We start from the raw sequence: 18,934 nt of genomic DNA, 5'->3' as shown, positions 1-18,934 counted from the left end.
AGGAAATTCGGGTTCCAAGAAGGAAAGGAGGAGGGAAGGGAGGGAGGCGGGGTGGGGGGCAAGCTGAACCTCCCCTGCTGAGGAATAGCTTGGGGGCTCGGGAGCCAGCAGGCCCTCCCCTCGCCCGCCCGAGGCATCCTGCACGGCACCAAGAGTGAGTGATGGAGGAAGACAGCACACCCACAGCGCCTGCCGCTTCATTCTTTGTAGATATTGGCAAGGCTGAATTTAGCACTGAGGAACATGATTTTTTAAAAAAAAACTCTAGATCTTCCTCAAAACTCAAAAAAGAACTATTTTTGAACTCTGCAAAAGAACATCGAGTTCTCCTTCCTGTCTCTGGCTTGGCAGGGCTCACTCAGTTCTTCATTCCACTCAGGATGTAGAGAGAGCGGCCGCATCTGCGGCTTTGCCAGCGGCCAGCCGCCGGCCTCGCTCTGGGCAACGGCCGGCTGGAGGGCGTCATCCTGCAGCTTAGGAATGGGTGGGAGGAGCTGGCTCCAGCCCAGGACTCCAGGGCAGTTGATTGGCTCCAAGATAAGCCACACCCTGCCTCTTGTAGAAGGGAACAGGTGCCTAAGGACACAAAAGTGCACCAGAAGCAGTTGGGGGGGCGGGGAGCAGTCTGGCTAGGCCTGCCTCCGATAGGCACAGAGCTAGGGGTGCCAACTGCCCCTGGGGGTGGCCTGGGGGTTGGCCCTTTTGAAGGGTTTGTCTCCTACCCTGATTCCTTGTTGGGTCCTGCCCCACCGGAAGGGTCCCTAGAGGTGAGCCAGGATCACATCCCTGACTGGGGAGGGGAGGCATTAAGAATGCCAAGTGCTTGCAGTGACTCCCAGTGGCCTCCAGGCTACACCCAAGGCCACATGCCAAGAACTTAGCACTGTCAGGGCCTGTGCATTCTGCTCATCACCCTGCGGTGACGCTTCTCATGGACAAGTTTCTGGTCTGTCCTCCTCATTGCATTCTGGGCCCCCCAAGGGCAAGGGCTGGATCCGGTTCATCCTAGAACATGGCAGGAGTTCAACAATGCACACTGACTCCATGAGCGAATGAATGAACACAGGAATGATGCACAAACAAGAAAACGAATGAACAAATGGGGGTTCATGAGCCTTGCCTTACTCAGGTCACCCCTGAGTCAGTGTGACGCATCTGCTGGGTGTCCTCCTACAGGTTCTGTCATCACCAAACATCAAGCTTGCGGCACGCGCCTGCGAAGCAAGCAGCTCAGAGGGGCACCTGTTCTCCAGCCAGGAGCCGCTCCAGCTGTGTACCCGCCTGGGGCACTGTCCCCCAAGTTCAACTAACCAGACCCCTCTCTGGCCCCCCGTCCTTGTTTCCTTATGAGACTCTCTGTCACCTGTCATAGGGACCTCAGTCTGTGTTTAATGTCGGCTCCGCGCGGGCAGGAGCAGGGTGCGGGGACTCTTTCCTTCTGATGCCTTCCTTCCCCAGGGCTGGTGTCCACAGCCTGGCACGCAGTGGGGGTGCCCTGGCTGAGTGGTGTTGATGTGTGAATGGGTGAACAAAGAAAGGTGGAGTAATGGCAGCGCTCCGCCTGGGAGTCAAGTCTCAGACTGCAGAGGACCTGCAGACCTCGTGCCCTCCTCTTCCCACCTCTTTCTTTAACGAGTCATCCACACTCCTGGCTCCGGCCAAGCCCTCATCCAGAAAGGCTCCGAAGCCCCTCTCCCCACCACTCTGTGGTGGGCTTGTCCCACTCAGTGCTTCAGCAAGATGTCCCACCTCCATCTCTTGCAGCATCTTTGAAATGGACTCAGGGCAGAGCAGCTCTCCTTGCAGCCACCCAGCTCTGTTTTCTGGTGCCTCAGGTTAGAACGCCTGGCACCACCTCGGCATTTGGGCCTCTGACCCAGCACTGGGAACAGCTGGTCTCTCGGAGGAGCCACATCTCAGACGCAATCCCCCTGCTCCACCTCAGCCCTTGGCCTTACCTGGGGTCTGCCTCCTACGTCCCCCATGCTCCCAGCACTACCACCTCTCTGCCCAAACCCTTGCTTTCACCCATCCTCCCCAAGACTCTCCTAGGCTCAGGTGTCAATGTCTTAATCGAGAGCCTTTCCTAATGTGGCCCAACCCTCCCCAGCCGGCTGGGAGACATGGCCCAGCACCTGCTCTTACCACCCTCTGTGTCCACGTCCCCCACCCAGGATGCTTTACTGAGGCTCCACTGCCAGTGGGCCCTAGAACGAAGCTGCCTGGGTTCAGACCCCGTGGGCAAGACCTTTAACCTCACCGTGCCTACTTTCTCCATCTGTCAAATGGGGACAATAACATTTACTTCTTAGGACTGTTGTGAGCAATAAATGCACCAAGGTATTGGGAGAAACTCCCACAGCACCTGGGACATAGTTGCCCAACAAATATTCAGTCTCTCCTTCCCAGAGACACTGTCACCTTTCAAATGGCTGATGTACAGTGGCAGGTGCCCGAGGTCAGCAGTTAACATTGGTGTCGACTTACAGCTCTCCCTGTTCTTTCTGGACATCGGAAGGGTATGGTATCATGAACAGATATTAATAATTAGTCACGCCAACGAAAATAAAGAGAAATGGTTTTAAGAAATCAACACAGAAACGTAGCGCAATATTGCAGTTCTATTTTGGCACGGGAACTGGTGGTTCTGAACAGGGGCGTTATCTGATAATCCCTCTGCGCTGCCCAGTGAGGGGAGTGGCGTCCCGGAGGGGGCTCAGGGAAGGACCAGGATAAAAACAGCTCCAGGGTGAGTCAGTGTGGAGATGCTGGACCACGGGGTCACTCACCGCCTCCTTGCTGCACAGGTTAACCGGAAGTCAAGGGGACCCCAGCAGGGAAGTGGTTGGGTCGAAATACATGAGCATAATGTGGGATCTAGCATGACCTGTGTGGCTTCTGACGAAACAAATCGTGCACTGCAAAGCACACTGATTAAGTTCCCCGGGTTCAGTGTTCCCTTTCCAACTGGGTGAAACACTCACTGCCTGTGTGCTTCACAGCGGGAGTGAAAACCTTTCTCTCTCAGCCCTGACACCTCTCAAGCCACTGTCCTTTGTCCTTTCCCCAATTTTCCACTTCCGGAGGAAAGGGTTGTTTGGACTCAGAGTCTACACATCCGCTCTCCCCATTCACTCCTCGGGTCCCTGCGGCCCCGCTTTGACCACCGGCACACAGCGTCACCCCTTGTGCGTCCTTGAGTCTTCTCACTGCCCCTCCCCCACGGTCCCACGACAGCTGACAGCCACTCTCCCCGCCCCCCCACGAAGGCTTCAGGACTCATGTACAACACCCACGAGAAGCAGGAGGATGGGAGGAGGCAGAAGATAGCTGCAGCCGCCGCGTCCCCAGCACTGGTGGCCTCACACACCTCTGAGCGTCCCGGCCAGCCCTGAACCCTCATTCTGTCTCTCTAGCTTTTGCATTAGGTTCTGCCCATCTTGATTTGGCCTTTGATTCCCAGCCCGTTTGCGGCAAACTGACCCCCAGGGTGACCATTGCCCCATTGCCACTCCTCACCTCTCACAGGCTTCTACCCCGGCCAGGGCACTTGCCCCCAGAGCCCCAGGCCCTCACTCCTGTCATGTCCTCTCCCGGAAACTGATATGTTCTAATGCTGACGATGCCCTCGTCTCTATGTTAATGATGCCACAAGGGCTCCAGCGTGGACCCCTCGCAGAACTCAAGACTTTGAGGTACAGCTGTCCCCGCCTGCATGGCCCACAGGCACCTCAAACTCCAAACATCCCAATCTGAACTCAGTATTTTCCTTAACCCTGCTCCTCCCCCACTGTTAGGGGCTGAAGTGCGTCCCTCCAAAATGCATATCTGGAGTCTGAATCAGCAATACCTTAGAACTTATAAGTGTATTTGGAGATGAGGTCTTTAAAGAGGTGATTAAGTTACAATGGGGCTGCTAGGGTGGGCCTCAACCCCCTCTGTCTCTATAAGAAGAGGAGATTACGACACACAAGGGACACTGAGGAGGGGGAGGGCAAAGAGGGACACAGTGAGATGTGGTCACCTCTAAGCCAAGGAGAGAGGGCTCAGAAGAAACCAAATGTGCTGACACCTTAATCTTGGACTTCTACCCTCCAGAACTGTGAGAAAACTTCCGTTGTTTCAGCCCCTAGCCTGTGGTGTTTTGTTATGGCAGCCAGAACAGAAGGATACACCCGCCTTTATCAGTGGCACCAACATCCACTTAGTCTCTGAAGCCAGAAATCTGGAACCTTCCTTGACTCCTGCCCTGACCTCACTGTCATAGCTAGAGAGTCACAGTCGACCCCACCTTTCCTTTCCGGCTCCCACTCTCCCCCTCCCGCCTCCTGTCACATCTGGGTGAGGGCTCATAGCCCCCAGGTCTGCAGAATAAAATGGCCCACCCCCCGCACCCCGCCCCCAGCCATGGTCCAGGGAGCCTGTAGGATGGTGGGCACACAGGGCATCTGCTGTGGCCAGAGCCTGACCCGGGGGGGCGGGAGGGGACAGAACACAGGGCACGTGGGGCAGAGACTAGACTGTAATAAGGAGACGGGGCGGGTGGCGAAGGGCTCCGCGTTTCAGGTCACCTTCTGGAATTTTAGGGGCTGTTTGGGAAGGTCGTATGGAAACACACACGAAGATGGAGAGTGGTGCACAAACATGAGCTATGTGGTGATGGCCTCAAAGCTCGGTTCTCTGAGCTGTGAAAGCTGTGAAATCACATGACTGCCCGAGCCCTTTGTGAGCCTCTCAAGCCCCGGAGGCCGGGCCCTGTCTGTGCCGCTCTCGCTCTCCTCCCGGGCGGCTTGGGCAGGGCTGGGTGCAGTGGCTGCTAAAGGGCCCTGCTGGCCTCCCTGGGATGCTTCTGCATCCCTCTGGATGGGGTCTTGTGGCAACAACAGATGGCTCCTGGGGTGATGGGTGTGGGTGGTTTTATCTCTATTTTCCTCGTTTTAGTTTTTGATAATGGATTTCTATTCCTATATTCTTGGTCTCGTCTAGTCCTTGTTAGAAACAGAGAGGGTGTTTATGTTGAAATAAACAATCCAAGGCTCCCTGCAGATGTGGATCAAACCTTTCTGGAGGACATGAGGAAGCTTCTGGAATTACCTGCGATGTCACAGAGTTCCGCATCTGAGGCGTTTGCCAAGGCCTCCTCCAGCTCCGGCTCCAGCGTCACACTCTCCAGCACCGGATCCATCGGCTTCTGCTTGGGAACCCAGACTTTTCCTGTAAACACACGAGTGTCGTTACAGGGCGGCGGCTGCGCTGGGGCACCTCTGGCGAGGTCCCGAGGGATGGTCCCAGAACCCTGTGCATCCCTTGATGTTCCTCCCCCTGGGGACCCAGTGACGAACTTCCCCAAAGTACAAAGCCTCCAACAAAGCACCTTTCACATTTGAAAACAACGACTTTGTAACTTGGTCAGACTAGACTGCTCGCTATTGGAGACACTGGACATTAAACAACCTGTCAGTCGAAAAAGATAACGAAAGAAAAATATAATAGAATGCCAGGGCCTGGGAAGCCCTAAACCGATGGTTCTGATATGAGAGAAGAATTTAGAAACATTTCTAAACAAAATAAATAAAATACACTCAGATTATTAAAAGAGAAATAGGAAGCAAAAATATATCCTTGCCTCATGGGACATTTTATTTTTAAAGTGTCAGACTCATAATGGAACAAGGGAGCAAAGAGGCACCTACAAGGTCACCACCATGATCACCAGTGGGGACTGCTGAGGAAATCACGGGGCATCCACACCAAGGGGTTCCAGGAGTTACTATAAAGGATGGCAGAGATCTCCACTTACCAAGAAGGAAAATGCCAAGACAAAACGTTGTATGAAAAAGCAAGTTTACAAAATAGCACAAGCAATTTAATTCCATGTATATGGAATTCCATTTATTTATTTATTTATTCATGCAACAGATATTTATTGAGTGCTTCCTGTGTGCCAGGCATCTTTCTAGAGGCTGAGGAATAGCAGTGACCAATTTACAATTTAGCAAAAGGAGGCAGACAATACGCAAGCCCGCAAGGCTATCAGACGGTATTAAGCATCATGGAGGAAAATAAAGCACAGCAAAAGACTAGGAAGCTCCCAGACTAGGGCGCAGCTATTTTGGGTGGGGTGGTCAGGGAACCTCACTGTGATGATGGCCTATGAGCTGGGACCTGACAGATGAGGACATGAGCCCCTAAGGTCATCAGCTGAGAAGGCCAGCTTTCACTTCTGCCATCAACACTGTACTGAAAGTTCCAGCCAGAGTAAATGGACAAGACAGAGAAATAAACAGCATCCAGACTGGAGAGGAAGAAGTAACATTATCCCTGTGGGCAGAAGACGTGATCTTATATGTAGAAAACCCTAAAAAATTCCACAAAAAACTGTTGGATCTAGTAAGCGAATTCAGCAACGTTGCAGGGTACACATCAACATATAAAAATAAGTGGTGTTTCTGTACCAGCAATAACAATCTGAAAGGAAAATTAGGAAAACAATTTCACCTACAATAGCATCGAAAAGAATAAAATACATAGAAATAAATTTAATCAAGGAAGTGAAAGACTTGTGTATGGAACACTATGAAACATTGTTGAAAGAAACTAAAGGAACCTAAATAGACAGAAAGCATCCCGAGTTCATGGACTGGAAGACAATATCCAGATGGCAAAGCTGCCCAAAGCAGTCTGCGGACTCAGGGCAACCCTCATCCGAGTTCCAGTGGCCGTCTTTTGCAGAAATGGAAAAGCCAATCCCCATATTTGCATGGAATTGCAAGGGGCCCTGAATAGCCAAAACAATGCTGATAAAAAAGCAAAGCTGGAGGATTCAGACTTCCTGATTTCAAAAATTACCGCAAAGTGAAACGGTGTGGCACTGACATAAGGGTAGATACATAAACAATGGGATAGAATTGAGAGTCCAGAAATAAACTCAGACATCTCTGGTAAATTGATTTTTGACAAGGGAGCCAAGTCCGTTGAATTGGGAAAGAACAGTTTCTTCAAGAAGTGGTGCTGGGACAACTGGACATCCACATGCAGAAGGGTGGACCCCTATCTCACACCATATACAAAAACGAAATGAAAATGGATCAATGACTTAAATATAATCACAGCTAAAAGTATAAAACTCGTAGAAGAAAACATAGGTGTAAATCTTCCTGACCTGCGATTTGGCAATATATTCTTAGATATGACAACAAAAGAACAAGAAACAAAAGAAGAAATAGATCAATTGGACTTCATCAAAATTTAAATCTTTTGTGCATCAAAGGACATAATCAAGAAAGTGAAAAGACAACATACAGAATTAGAGAAGATATTCACAAATCATATATTTGATAGGGTCTACTCTCCAGGATATGTAAAGAACTTTTACAACTCAACAACAAAAAGAAAACAACCCAATTTAAAAATTAACAAGGGCCTCATAGACATTTCTCCAAAGAGGATATACAGCAAGCACCTGAGAAGATGCTCAGCATCATTGGTCGTTAGGGAAATGCAAATCAAAACCACCATGAGACACCACTTCACACCCATGAGGATGGCTATAATCAAGACCAAAAACCAAAATGGAAAACAGCAAGTGCTGACAAGGATGTGGAGAAACTGGAAGTCTTGTATATTGCTGGTGAGAATGTAAAATGGTGCAGCCTCTTTGGAAAACAATTTCACAGTTCCTCAAAAAATTAAACAGAATTACCATATGATCCAACAATGCCACTCCTAGGTATACACCCAAGATAATTGAAAACAGGGACTCAAACGGATAATTGCATATGAATGTTCACAGCAGCACTAATCACAACAGCCAAAAAGTGGAAACAACTGACCATCAGCGGATGAATGGATAACAAATTGCAGAATATTATTCAATCATAAAAGGGAATGAACGAGTCTCGAAAACAATACACTAAGTGAAAGAAGCCAGACACACAAGGTCACATATTATATGATTTAATTTATAGGAAATATCCGGAATAGATAAATCCCGAGAAACAGATTGATAGTTGCCAGGAGCTGGGGGCTGGGAGGAACAGGGAGTGACGGCTTATGGGGTATGGGGTTTTATTTGGGACTGATGCAAATGTTCTGGGTCTAGACAGAAATGGTGGCTGCACAACATTGTAGATGTACTGGATGCCACTGAATTGTTCACTTTAAAATGGTTAAATTTATGTTATGTGAATTTCACCTCCATTAAAAAAAAACCCAGTTCACTTTGTCTATTGCTTGTGAATAGCCTGAAGGGGGTGAGGATGGAAGCTGGGAGGTGGTTAGGAGGCTCCTGCCATGGTCCAGCGAGCGAGGATGGTGACTGGGACCAGGGCTGTAATGGCGAGGCGGGGAGGGCTGGGAAGTGCAGAGGGAAATGTCCGGAAGGATAGTCACTAAGATGGGATCAGTGCCCAGCTCTCAGCGGAGGGAATTGCTTTGAATTACAGTCTTGCACCACATAACATTTCGGTCAACGACGAACCGCATAAATACAGTGGTCCTGTAAGATCGCTACCATGGAGCCTAGGTGGGCAGGAGGCTGTGCCATCTAGGTTTGTAAGTACACTCTATGATGTTCGCACAACAACGAAATCGCCTCAGGACGCATTTCTTAGAACATATCCCATTGTTAAGCAATGCATGAAGGTACTTTTGTTTTATTGTTTAAATTGTTTACAGCAAAGATCAATTACCTATATGAGCAGAACATACAAGAAAATCACCTAGGGGAAAATGTATCATAACCTCCACCAGAGGTGGATCTGGAAAAGGGCAAAACAAACAAAGACAACAAAATGGGTAAAAGGAAAATCAACTGTGAAGATGACTGCTGCGATGACCGGGATGAACATTCTATAAGCATTTAAGATCTATGGTTGATTACACCCCTGTGGCAGGAGCCTCAGTGAGGTGGTGACTGTAAGTCACTACAAGAGGGATTTGGACTTCTTCTCTTCCTTCATCTTACTAGTTGGAATATGGATGTGATGGCTGGAGCTTCAGCAGCCAGACGGACCATGAGGACAAGGACATATTGCAGGGATGGCAGAATAAAAAACTGGAAAGGATCTTGATTCCTAATGCCAGGGAAGATGCTCTACCAGCCCTGTAATGCCTAACATGCAGTTCTTCTAAAAGAAAGAAAATTAAACTTCCATCTTGATGAAGTCTCTCTTATTTTAATTTTTTTCCCAGCACATGCAGTCAAATCTAATTCTAATAAAAATGTCCTGCATGGAGCTTTATTCTGATCCCCGCCCCACCCACGCACTGAATGAGAATGAATGAAGGTCCAAATTCCTCAGGACTTTGCACCAGTTTATGGCTCCTACCACATTCTGTGGGGTCTTTCGGGGACTGGAGTGCTGCTTCCTCTCGCCCCAGGCTGGCTCTAGGCCCAGTGTGGGGTAGATGCTCAGTGAACGGGCCCGAGTCTGCCTGTTAGAGCAGGAAGCTCTCCTTCTCCACGCTCTCTGCTGAGACCCCACTGACTTGACCTGTAAGGACTCCAAGGATCATCACGTAAATACTTCGTGATGAGGATGCTGCTGGTGGTGACGACGACGTTGGTGAACCTGTTAGGCTTGTCCTTAGGTATATGTAGAATAACCTCTGGCTACGCTCCCCGGGTCAGCCCAGTTCTCCAGGAAGGCAGGCAGGCTCTGGGCCAGGCCAGCATTCCGTGGAGGGGCAGCAGGATGGTCTCTGTACCACCCAGATTCCCTTCCCCACCCCCACCCCATCTCTAGCTCTGCCCGCCGTGGTCCAGACCGGGGAGTGGACACCGGCAACGGCTCACCAGCTGTCTACTCAGGTCCGTTGCTGACTCTCTCACAGCCTCGGACCCCCCATTTTTCAAATGTGCAGGTGGGACAATGGGAGTTTCAAGGCCCTATGAAGTCCAGAGATCCTGTTATCTTCATCTGCTGCCGGGAAATTGCTTCCCTTGGCACAAGCGCTTGGCTTCAAAATGCCTCCCACCCACACTCACCACCGGGCGCATCCAGCCCTTATGGTCACCCCCTCCCCTGCCACCCCTCCAAGGCGCCTGGGCCATACCGTCCTTCCCAATTCCTGCCCCCTGGGCTGCCCTGACTTCCGCGTTTTTGGTAAAATCTGGACTGAGCTCCAGTCCCAGGGTCTGGGGTGGCTCCGAGTCCTCCCATCGTGTCCACCCCTGCTGGCCTTCCCCTCATTATTTATCAAGCAGCTCCTCTGTGCAGGGCAGTGAGCTAACCCAACATGGAGAGAAAAGCCACAGACATGGACCCCCGGCTCACCACCCTTATGTTCTTGGGGTGGGGAGAACAGAAGAGACCGGAAATAAACAATCACGCAACTAGTTAATTACAATTAATGCTTTCATTCAACAAACATTTATTGGGGGCCTGTCATGGGCTGGGGTTTACTAGGTGCGGGGACATAGTGATGAACAGGACAGACGTGGTCCAGGTGCTCATGGGCCCAAGTTCTAAGGAAGCAGCCACAAGATTCATTACACATTTATTTAGTTTTCATTCATTCATTCATTCAACAACCCTCCACGGAGCCCCACTGTACCCAGGCCGGGTGCTGGGGTGCTGTGTGAGCAACAGCAGCCCGAGTGCCCTCAGGGAGCTCCCAGGCCACTGGGAGAGACAAGGGAAGTAGAGAGAGAGTGATAAGGTGGGGGTTGCTGCGAGGGACACACAGGCTCCGGAGCTAGAGAATGAGGAGGGGCCGTTGCAGGGCCTGCCCGTCCTCACAGAGCAGACACAACACGGGGGCCTCCCTGAAGGAGGAGCCCGCACGGCGGACACGGAGCGGATAAGAACAGCTACCACTCCGCATTCGCTGCGGGCAGCACTGTCCTGAGAGCTTCATATCTATCTCAACTCAGTCCTCTGAACCATCTCATGGGGCTGGTAGTATTAGCCTCATCACCCTCCTTTTACAGATGAGGAAATGGAGGCACAGCAGGGTTAAAAATTTACCCAAGCGCACACAGCTGGTAAGTGGTAGGGTCAGGATTGTGACCAAGTACATCCAGCTCCAGGCTGTGTTTCTAGCCATTATCCCACCCACAGGGGAGGAAGAGGCAGCCATGAAGACAGCATGGAGCCAGAGAGCAGGACCAGCATTCCAGGTGGAGGGAATACGTGCAAAGGTCCTGAGGTAGAAAAGAGCTTGGGATGTTTGAGGAACAGAAGGAGGCCTGTGGGGAGCAGTGCCGTGAGCAGGGGTGGGCACAGAGGAGAGGACAGTAGGATGGTCTGGAATGCAGAGGGAAGACCTGGAAGGGTTCGATGGTCAGGGAGTGCCGCTCTGTTCCCTGGAGCGTTCTAGACAGCTCACCCTAGGGCAGGCAGAGTCTTGGAGGGCCAGATGAAGGCTGGGATGCTGCAGGTGGCCGAGAGGAACTTTTGGGAAGAGCAGGCACAGCGAGGGCAGAGATGGGGCACCTCCTGTTCCACGTTCGCACAGACAGGCCTTATTTAGAGCTCGTGTCCCGAGCTCATGACTAATAGCTCCCTCTCCCACTTTCCAAAGTGTCTACATTTGCATGAAAAATAGTCAGGACACTCTGATAAAGGGAATTCAGGGGAAACTCTGGCTGGTCTGGGTGGATATAGCTCCTTCCTTGGTTTACCCAAAAACTCCACCGTATCTACATCATGCGCCAATGCTCATGGAGTTGGGTTTGTGTTTTTGGCCAGGCAGGGATGAGGGCAAGGAGGCCCATTCACATCTGGCCCAACACAGGGCCTGGCATACAGTTGGCACTCAGTGATGCATGGGGAGTGACATATTCAAAAGAGCGACATTGTTCGGTACCTCGCTTTTCCCCTGTGTAGGGGACCAGATCTTCTCGGTCCTTAAACTCCTTTGCTTGCTTTTCCAAGTGATCCAAGAGCTCTTCCCTTTTAAAGGGGCCCGTGGGCGCCTTGGTGGTCTGATCCTTCTGCCTCAGGCCTGCGGGCAGCAGTGCATTCTACAGTGAAGGGTGTGGGGGCCGGTGAGACAGACAGAGAGAGAGAAAGAGAGAGAGAGAGCAGTCAGATGCTGAAGACTCGTATTTCCCCAGAAACTCATCACTGAACACCGGGGACCTCAGAGCTCAATGAATCAATCTAAGTTGATCCTTTAGATGTATGGAGCCTGACACCTACACAAGGGAGGGGCAGGGACCTGCCCAAGGTCACACGGCAGACAGACGAGGGGCAGAGCCAGGCTAGGACTCAGGTCTCTTATTGTCCACTGTTTCCCAGCCTCTAACCTTCTTCTGAAGGCGAGGGGGCTAGGGGTCAGCTGACACGGGGCCGAGGACAGAGGGGAGCTCCAAGAGCGTCTGTTGAGTGACGGAGAGGATTAAGTTGGCGTTCGGGTGCATGAGGATACTTACAGTGCTGTGTATAAAGAGGCTGGGGAGAGAAGCAGCCCAGGGGGCTCGAGTGAGGCCCCTGGATGCAGAATCTGGCAGGAAGAGGCAGACCCAGAAAACAAGCTGGGCAAGGCTGGGCAGAACGCGAGGCAGGCAAGGTGGGCGCGGCGGGCGAGGAGGGCCTGAATTCAGGCCGTGGCCCCGGACGCCCTACCAGCTGCCTGCTCCTCCTGACAGTCCATGCTCGGGCCAGGCTGGTTGTTAAATATTTTGAACGTTGCCCATGGAGATAAGTCTCTCAAGAAAGATAGCATCAACCAATCGTGTTCTCTTCCTCAAACATGGGCAGGCTTCTGGGTGCGGGCTCATTACTACAGCAGATCCCTAATTCAGGCGGGGCTGAGTTGCATGGGCTTCTCTGTGACTCAGGCCCCGCACCTTAGAGAGCCAAGGAGGGTTATGGTTGCAAGGATGCTTAGAGCTCATCCCCTGCACACACCCTTCCTTCAAGGGGAGAGTGGGGCCCAGAACAAGGGAAGACTTGCCCAAGGAGTTTCAGGGGCAGATCTAGAACAATAACCGGGTCTTTCTTCGGATTTGCGGAAGGAGGGCAACCCTCATTTCTAATGGTTGTTCCTGCCCCCTTGTGCGGAGAGGCAGCGGGGGACACCTGGAAGGCAGGCATGAGCAGAACCTCACCTCGCTTCTTGCTGCACCCCCAAATCGGCCAAGCTACGGAGCCATTCCATCTCTGATCCTTATACTATCGAAACACACATCGTCAGTTATGCGCACACACTCTCCAAACCCGTTCCCGTGAGGCCCGTCTGCAAGGGGTGATATCAGCGTGCGAAGACAGCCTGTGCCTGGCACGGGAGGGAAAGACCACTGCGCAGCCACAGTACGGGTTTTACAGGCTGTCTCACCACGGCTAACGCCACAGTGCTGTTCCAGTAGGAGCAGTGGCTGTGAGGTCTGGAGACCAGAGTGTGACCCCGACTATGAGAGAGCTGAAGGTGAGCTGGGCCTGTGCATAGGACATAAGGGGCTCGGGGAGTGGCACAGGTGGATGTGGAGATGGACTCAGGCAACCAGTGAGCAGGGACATTCGGGAGCTAGAGCATGTTCTGAGAGGAAGGCCAGTAGGCAGAGAATCAAGCTGTGACTGACTTGGGGGTGAGCATCAAGAACAGAAGTGATGCCACAGACATCCCAGTTTTCCTCCAGCAGCAGTCCTCGGACACTGCCCACCGTGACCCGCAGGATGGACGATGCTCCCAGGTGAGCCATGCCTCTGTGGGCATGTCCAGGGTGAGATGGGATGTCCTGTGGCCAGCTGTGGGTGTCCACTCCTCCTCTCCCACGGCAGGGCATTTACTGTGACACAACTGAATGAAAGAACAACCTGACTGTCCCCTAAGCATCCATCCGTGATTACCTATAATGAGCCAGCCAAGACAACTGTTGAGCCCCGTCAGGCTCACTCCCTGACTTGGAGGAGCGAGGAATCCAGCTGCACGGTCTTGTGCAAGGCACCTAATCTCATTGTGTGTCAAGTTTCTACGGCTGTAAAATGTGAATAATGAAAGCCGCTCTCTCAGAATTGTTGCGAAAATTAAATTAGTTAAGGCAGGAAGAGTGCTCAGCATGGGCCAAGCCCTCGCAAATTACATATTATCACTGTTCTATAATCAGATGAAACACATTTCAACAGGAGATTGGCTCCCCAAATATGTCTGTTGAACAGGGATGTCTTGTCCAAATTTATCTCAAAATTCAAAAAGTGAAAACATACAAACACAAAAAATGAGTGAAGGACGAAAGCAAGTGTTTTCCTGATGATCTCCAGCAGCGACGGCCTGATAGGTTTCTGTCTCTGTAAAGGGCTTTGATGGCAGTCAGGCGCTGGCACATTCTGGCCTCGGAGAGGCTCAGCATTGTGACAGGAGAAGCCCACGAGGTGGTAACTGAGAGGAAAAGGGTTTGCAGACTCACGTCTCTTTTCGAATACATCTGACAGAGGCCACTGATTGAGTTGAAGGAGAGTTTTTCAACCTCGGCACCATTGACATCTGGGGCTGCTCTGTGCACTGCAGGCCACGTAGCAGCATCTCTGTCTCCCACCTGATGGTGCCATAGCTCCCCCTCCCCACATTGTGACAACCAAAATTGTCTCCCCATAGTGCCAGGCGTCCCCTGGGGGACAAAACTGGCCCTGATTGAGAACCAGTGTCTTAAAGTGAAGCCCACGTCATTGTAATAGGGGAATACAGATGTTTTCAATGTATTTAAAAAATATTGCTTATACAGCATGTTAAAATATGGTGTCATTTATCTTGACTGAAATCAGTTGACTTTAAAAAACATCAAAGGCCTTTTCTAATAATTCGTAGCTTGTCAGATTTTTTAAGTAAATGTTGAGAATATCAGTCTGATTAGGAGTTAAAGTTTATTTGTTCCATTAAATAGTACCTTTGGTGAAACAATATCATTTTCAATTAAAACCAATGACAGTTGCATATTTTTTAAACTTATGATTATTTATCATTTTAACTTGTTTTTCAAAGATGGCATGTGACCTCACATGGTATACAAAAATTAACTCATAATGGAACAAAGACCGACATGTAAGAGCTAGGACTATAAAGCTTTTACAAGAAAACATTAGGCATAAATCTCTTGATCCTGGATGAGGCAATGGTTTCTTAGATATACTACGAAAACAATAAGCAACAAAAGAAAAAAGTAGATAGATTGGACTTTATCAAAATTAAAAATGTTTGTGCTTCAAAGGACACTATCAAGAAAGTGAAAAGACAACCCGTGGAGCGCGAGAAAATTTTTGCAAGTCATATATCTGGTAAGGGTCTAGTATGCAGAAGACATAGAGACCTCTTAAAACTCAAAATACAAGACAAATAACCCAATTTAAAAATGGGCAAAGGATCTGAATAGACATTTCTCCAAAGAAGACATGAAAACATCCAATCCACATGTGAAAAGATGCTCAACATCATTAGCCATCAGGGAAACGTAAATCAAACCCTGGAATGAGATGCTGCTGCGCACTCGCTAGGACGGCTACGATAGAAAAGACAGATGATAACAAGCGTCAGCGAGAACGTGGAGAAATTGGAACTTTCATCCACTGCAGATGGGAATGTAAAATGTGCGGCCCCTTTGGAAAACAGTCTGGCAATTTCTCAAAAGCTTAAGCAAAGAGTTATCACACGATGCCGCGATTCCACTCCTAGGTGTATGCTCAAGAGAAATGAAAGCATATGTCCACACAAAAGCGTATGCATGAACGTTCATAGTAGAATTATTCATGGTAGCCAAAAAGTGGAAACCACTCAAATATCCATGAAATGATGAATGGATAAATAAAATGTGGTGTATCCATACAACAGAACACTACTTGGCAATAAAAAGAAATGAACTGCTGACGTGTGCTACAACATAGATGAAACCTTGAACACATCACGCTAAGTGAAAGAAGCCAGTCACAAAGGACTACAGTGTCTGATTCCATTTACAGGAAATGTCCAGAATAGTCAAATGCACAGGGACGGAAAGTAGATTAGTGGTTGCCTGGTACTGGGGATGTTGGGGAGTGAGTGACAGCTAATGGATACAGGTTTCTCTTTTGAGATGATGAAAATGTTCCAAAATTGATTGTGATGATGGTTGTATAACTCTGTGAATATACTAAAAAAAACTGTATTATTCACTTTATTTATTTTTTAAAGATTGGCACCTGAGCTAATGACTGTTGCCAATCTTCATTTCTTTTTTCTCCCCAAAGCCCCCAGTACATAGTTGGATATTTTAGTTGTGGGTCCTTCCAGTTGTGGCATGTGGGACGCCGCCTCAGCATGGCCTGATGGGCGGTGCCATGTCCACGCCCAGGATCCGAACCGGTGAAACCCTGGGCCACTGAAGCAGAGCGTGTGAACTAAACCACTCGGCCACAGGGCCGGCCCCATATTATTCACTTTAAATGGGTGAATTTTATGGTACGTGAATTATATCTTTAAAAAGCTGTTATTAAAAAATGGCATATGTTATCTAAGGAAAAATTTTATAAATGGCTAAGGCAATAACTAAACTAAATGATCGTGGACTGCTGAGATCAGAAGACTCTTTGTGTGCCCGTGGCCGACAGTGACACTGAGGTTGGCCAGGCTAGAGCTGGCCAAATTTAAAACGGTGTCCTGTGTTACCATGCGATGTGCCTTACTATGTAAAGTAGGCGTGGAGAGGGCAGGCGGGTAAGAAAATACTGTCTCGGATCTCTCATGACTCTTGGAACCCAAAACGGACTCTCAGAGCCAGGCTGTCCAATAGGCGAGGAAAAGAATTCCCACAACCACTCTGTTGTCGGCTCTGACCAGGGGAGTATTTGGCTAACACATGTGTGGAGAAATGCATCTTTCATTCCTTTACTCCTTATTCACTCAACAAGCATGCATGGAGTGAGTATTACGTGTGCAGGCAGTGTGCTAGGAGGTGGGGCCAGGACCCCACAAAGAGCTCTCTAACTTGGAGCAGCCGGGAGGTGGGAGGTAAATGGGGGAGGCAGGGCACGGTGAGAGGACAGTCTCAACCACAGCGTGCGCACAGTGAGGTATTGTTCCAGCTCGAAGTTTAATCAAGAGCCTGAAGGGGCGTCTACTTTACTGAACAGCAAAGAATAGTCCGCAACTAGCTCTGCTCTGCCCGGAGAGGCTGCACACTCCACGCGCCTGTGGGTAATGGGGACCATGCAGCCTTTACGGAATTTAAGTCTCACCCTGCTACCCGTAAAGTCGGCACAGGGTAAAGGAGCTGCGCGAGTGCTTTCTTAACCCTTAGCTCCAGGGGAAGCTTCTGTGTGGCTCCTCCCGGACAGACACCAGCTCTGCGTTAGGGGCTCTGCATTCACAGGCATGCGTCACACGTCCCTCTTCACTCCAAAGACAGGCTGGCGGTGGGTGAGCGCCGCTTTGGGAGGCAGGCCTCTGAGCGTGTCTTCAGGTCCTCGCTTACCATTGGAAATTTACTCGTGTGAGGAGGGCGCTGACTAAGCCTGGGTGAGCGCCTCGTCCTCTCCCCACAGGAAAGCTAGTGTTGGATTTACGGAGGGGGAATTTCTAGACGCTCTCTGATCTCAGCCTAAAATTACAGCTGTTATTACTCAGGAGTGGTGGGACTGTGGCACGCGGGAGCTTTCCATGCCTCCCCACTCCCTGGCTCCAGCGAATTACTGCCGGCTAAGAATGTGGGCGGCATCATTAGATCTGCTCATCTTCATGAGAAATCTCTTGATTTTTAAATAGTGACACATGATCCAAACATTTTAAAAACAATGTTCAGGCCAAATAATACACATCTGCAGGCCAGGCCCAGCCCTCCGGCTGCCATTTTCCCCTTCTGATCTATAAGGTTCCCGTCAGACTAAAATTCCAGGTAGAGAAAAACAGGACATTCTTTTCTTTGTTCCACAAATATTTCCCGACTGTCTTGCCTATATCAAGCTCTGGGCTGGAGGAAAAAAGAGGTCTCTATGTGGGTTTCTAATTTAGGAGTTTTTTAAATTTTGAAAACACAATTAAAAGTTTAATACATTCTTGGAAATAGTAAGGCAAAAAATGAGGCAATCTCTTTCTGTAGTTCCCAACTTGTGGTTTTTTAAACGGTGACTTCCCTTTAAACGTTGTAAAATTAAAACTTGGGTGTGCAGCTTGACAGGTTAACATCTCAGTCTAATGGTCCACATTCTGGAGTCCAGTTGTCCCAAGGACACTGGAAACTTCGACAGATCCTCAGCAATGCTGCTAGGAACTCTAACACCCTGCAGACAGGTGCCAGCAGAGCCAAATGTCAAGTATCTGCACCACTGGCTGTAGATAGTCAGGGCCACGTCCCGGCCAGAACCATTGAGGCTTGTTCCGATGTGCACAGATACACGACACGTGCACACACAGGCAAAACACATGCACACACGCACACACAGACATGACACACACACACACAATGTATTAAAAGGATCATAGGGCCGGCCCCATGGCCGACTGGTTAAGTTCGTGCGCTCCGCTTTGGCAGCCCAGGGTTTCGCCGGTTTGGATCCTGGGCACAGACATGGCACCGCTCATCAGGCCATGCTGAGGCAGCATCCCACATGCCACAACTATAAGAACCCACAACTAAAATATACAACTATGTACTGGGGGCATTTGGGGAGAAAACAAGCAATTAAAAAAAATTAAAAAAAGGATCGTAGACTCCTGGCAGCTCATAGCTGCAAAGCCCTAAAAGACCCTCTGGACCAATTCTTTCATTTTCAGTTGGGGAAACTGAGGCATAGAAAACTGAAGTCACTTGCCCAAAGTGACACAGCTTGTTAGCCACATGGCCAGGAAGCCTGAGCTCATGTCCGGATGACACTGTGCGTAACTAGCGCGCTCACGGATGGGCAGCACTGTCTCCAGACTGGTGGCTAATCATATCTAAAACGTCCCTTAACCTGATTCTTCACAATGACAAACAGCAAGCAATTTTATCACTTTTCTCAAATAAATCAGCTCTGCCTAAGAG

At 49.8% G+C, this 18,934-nt stretch overlaps 1 protein-coding gene across 2 annotated transcripts in view; it reads right to left on the bottom strand.

Moving 5' to 3' along the window:
* TMOD1 (tropomodulin 1) overlaps positions 1-18,934 on the bottom strand; it is an 81,689-nt gene that overhangs the window by 29,575 nt on the left and 33,180 nt on the right. For both annotated transcript variants that reach the window (XM_046657615.1, XM_046657529.1), the window contains 2 exons: positions 11,812-11,968; positions 5,095-5,214 (listed from right to left, as the gene is read on the bottom strand). In XM_046657615.1, coding sequence (XP_046513571.1) covers positions 5,095-5,214; positions 11,812-11,968 — 277 coding nt within the window. The remainder of the gene's footprint in view (positions 1-5,094; positions 5,215-11,811; positions 11,969-18,934) is intronic.

Source organism: Equus quagga, chromosome 1 (genome assembly GCF_021613505.1).
Source record: "Equus quagga isolate Etosha38 chromosome 1, UCLA_HA_Equagga_1.0, whole genome shotgun sequence".
Classification (NCBI taxonomy): Eukaryota; Metazoa; Chordata; class Mammalia; order Perissodactyla; family Equidae; genus Equus; species Equus quagga.
The sequence above is the reverse complement of the archived record's forward strand: the minus strand, read 5'-3'. Positions and strand labels throughout refer to the sequence as shown.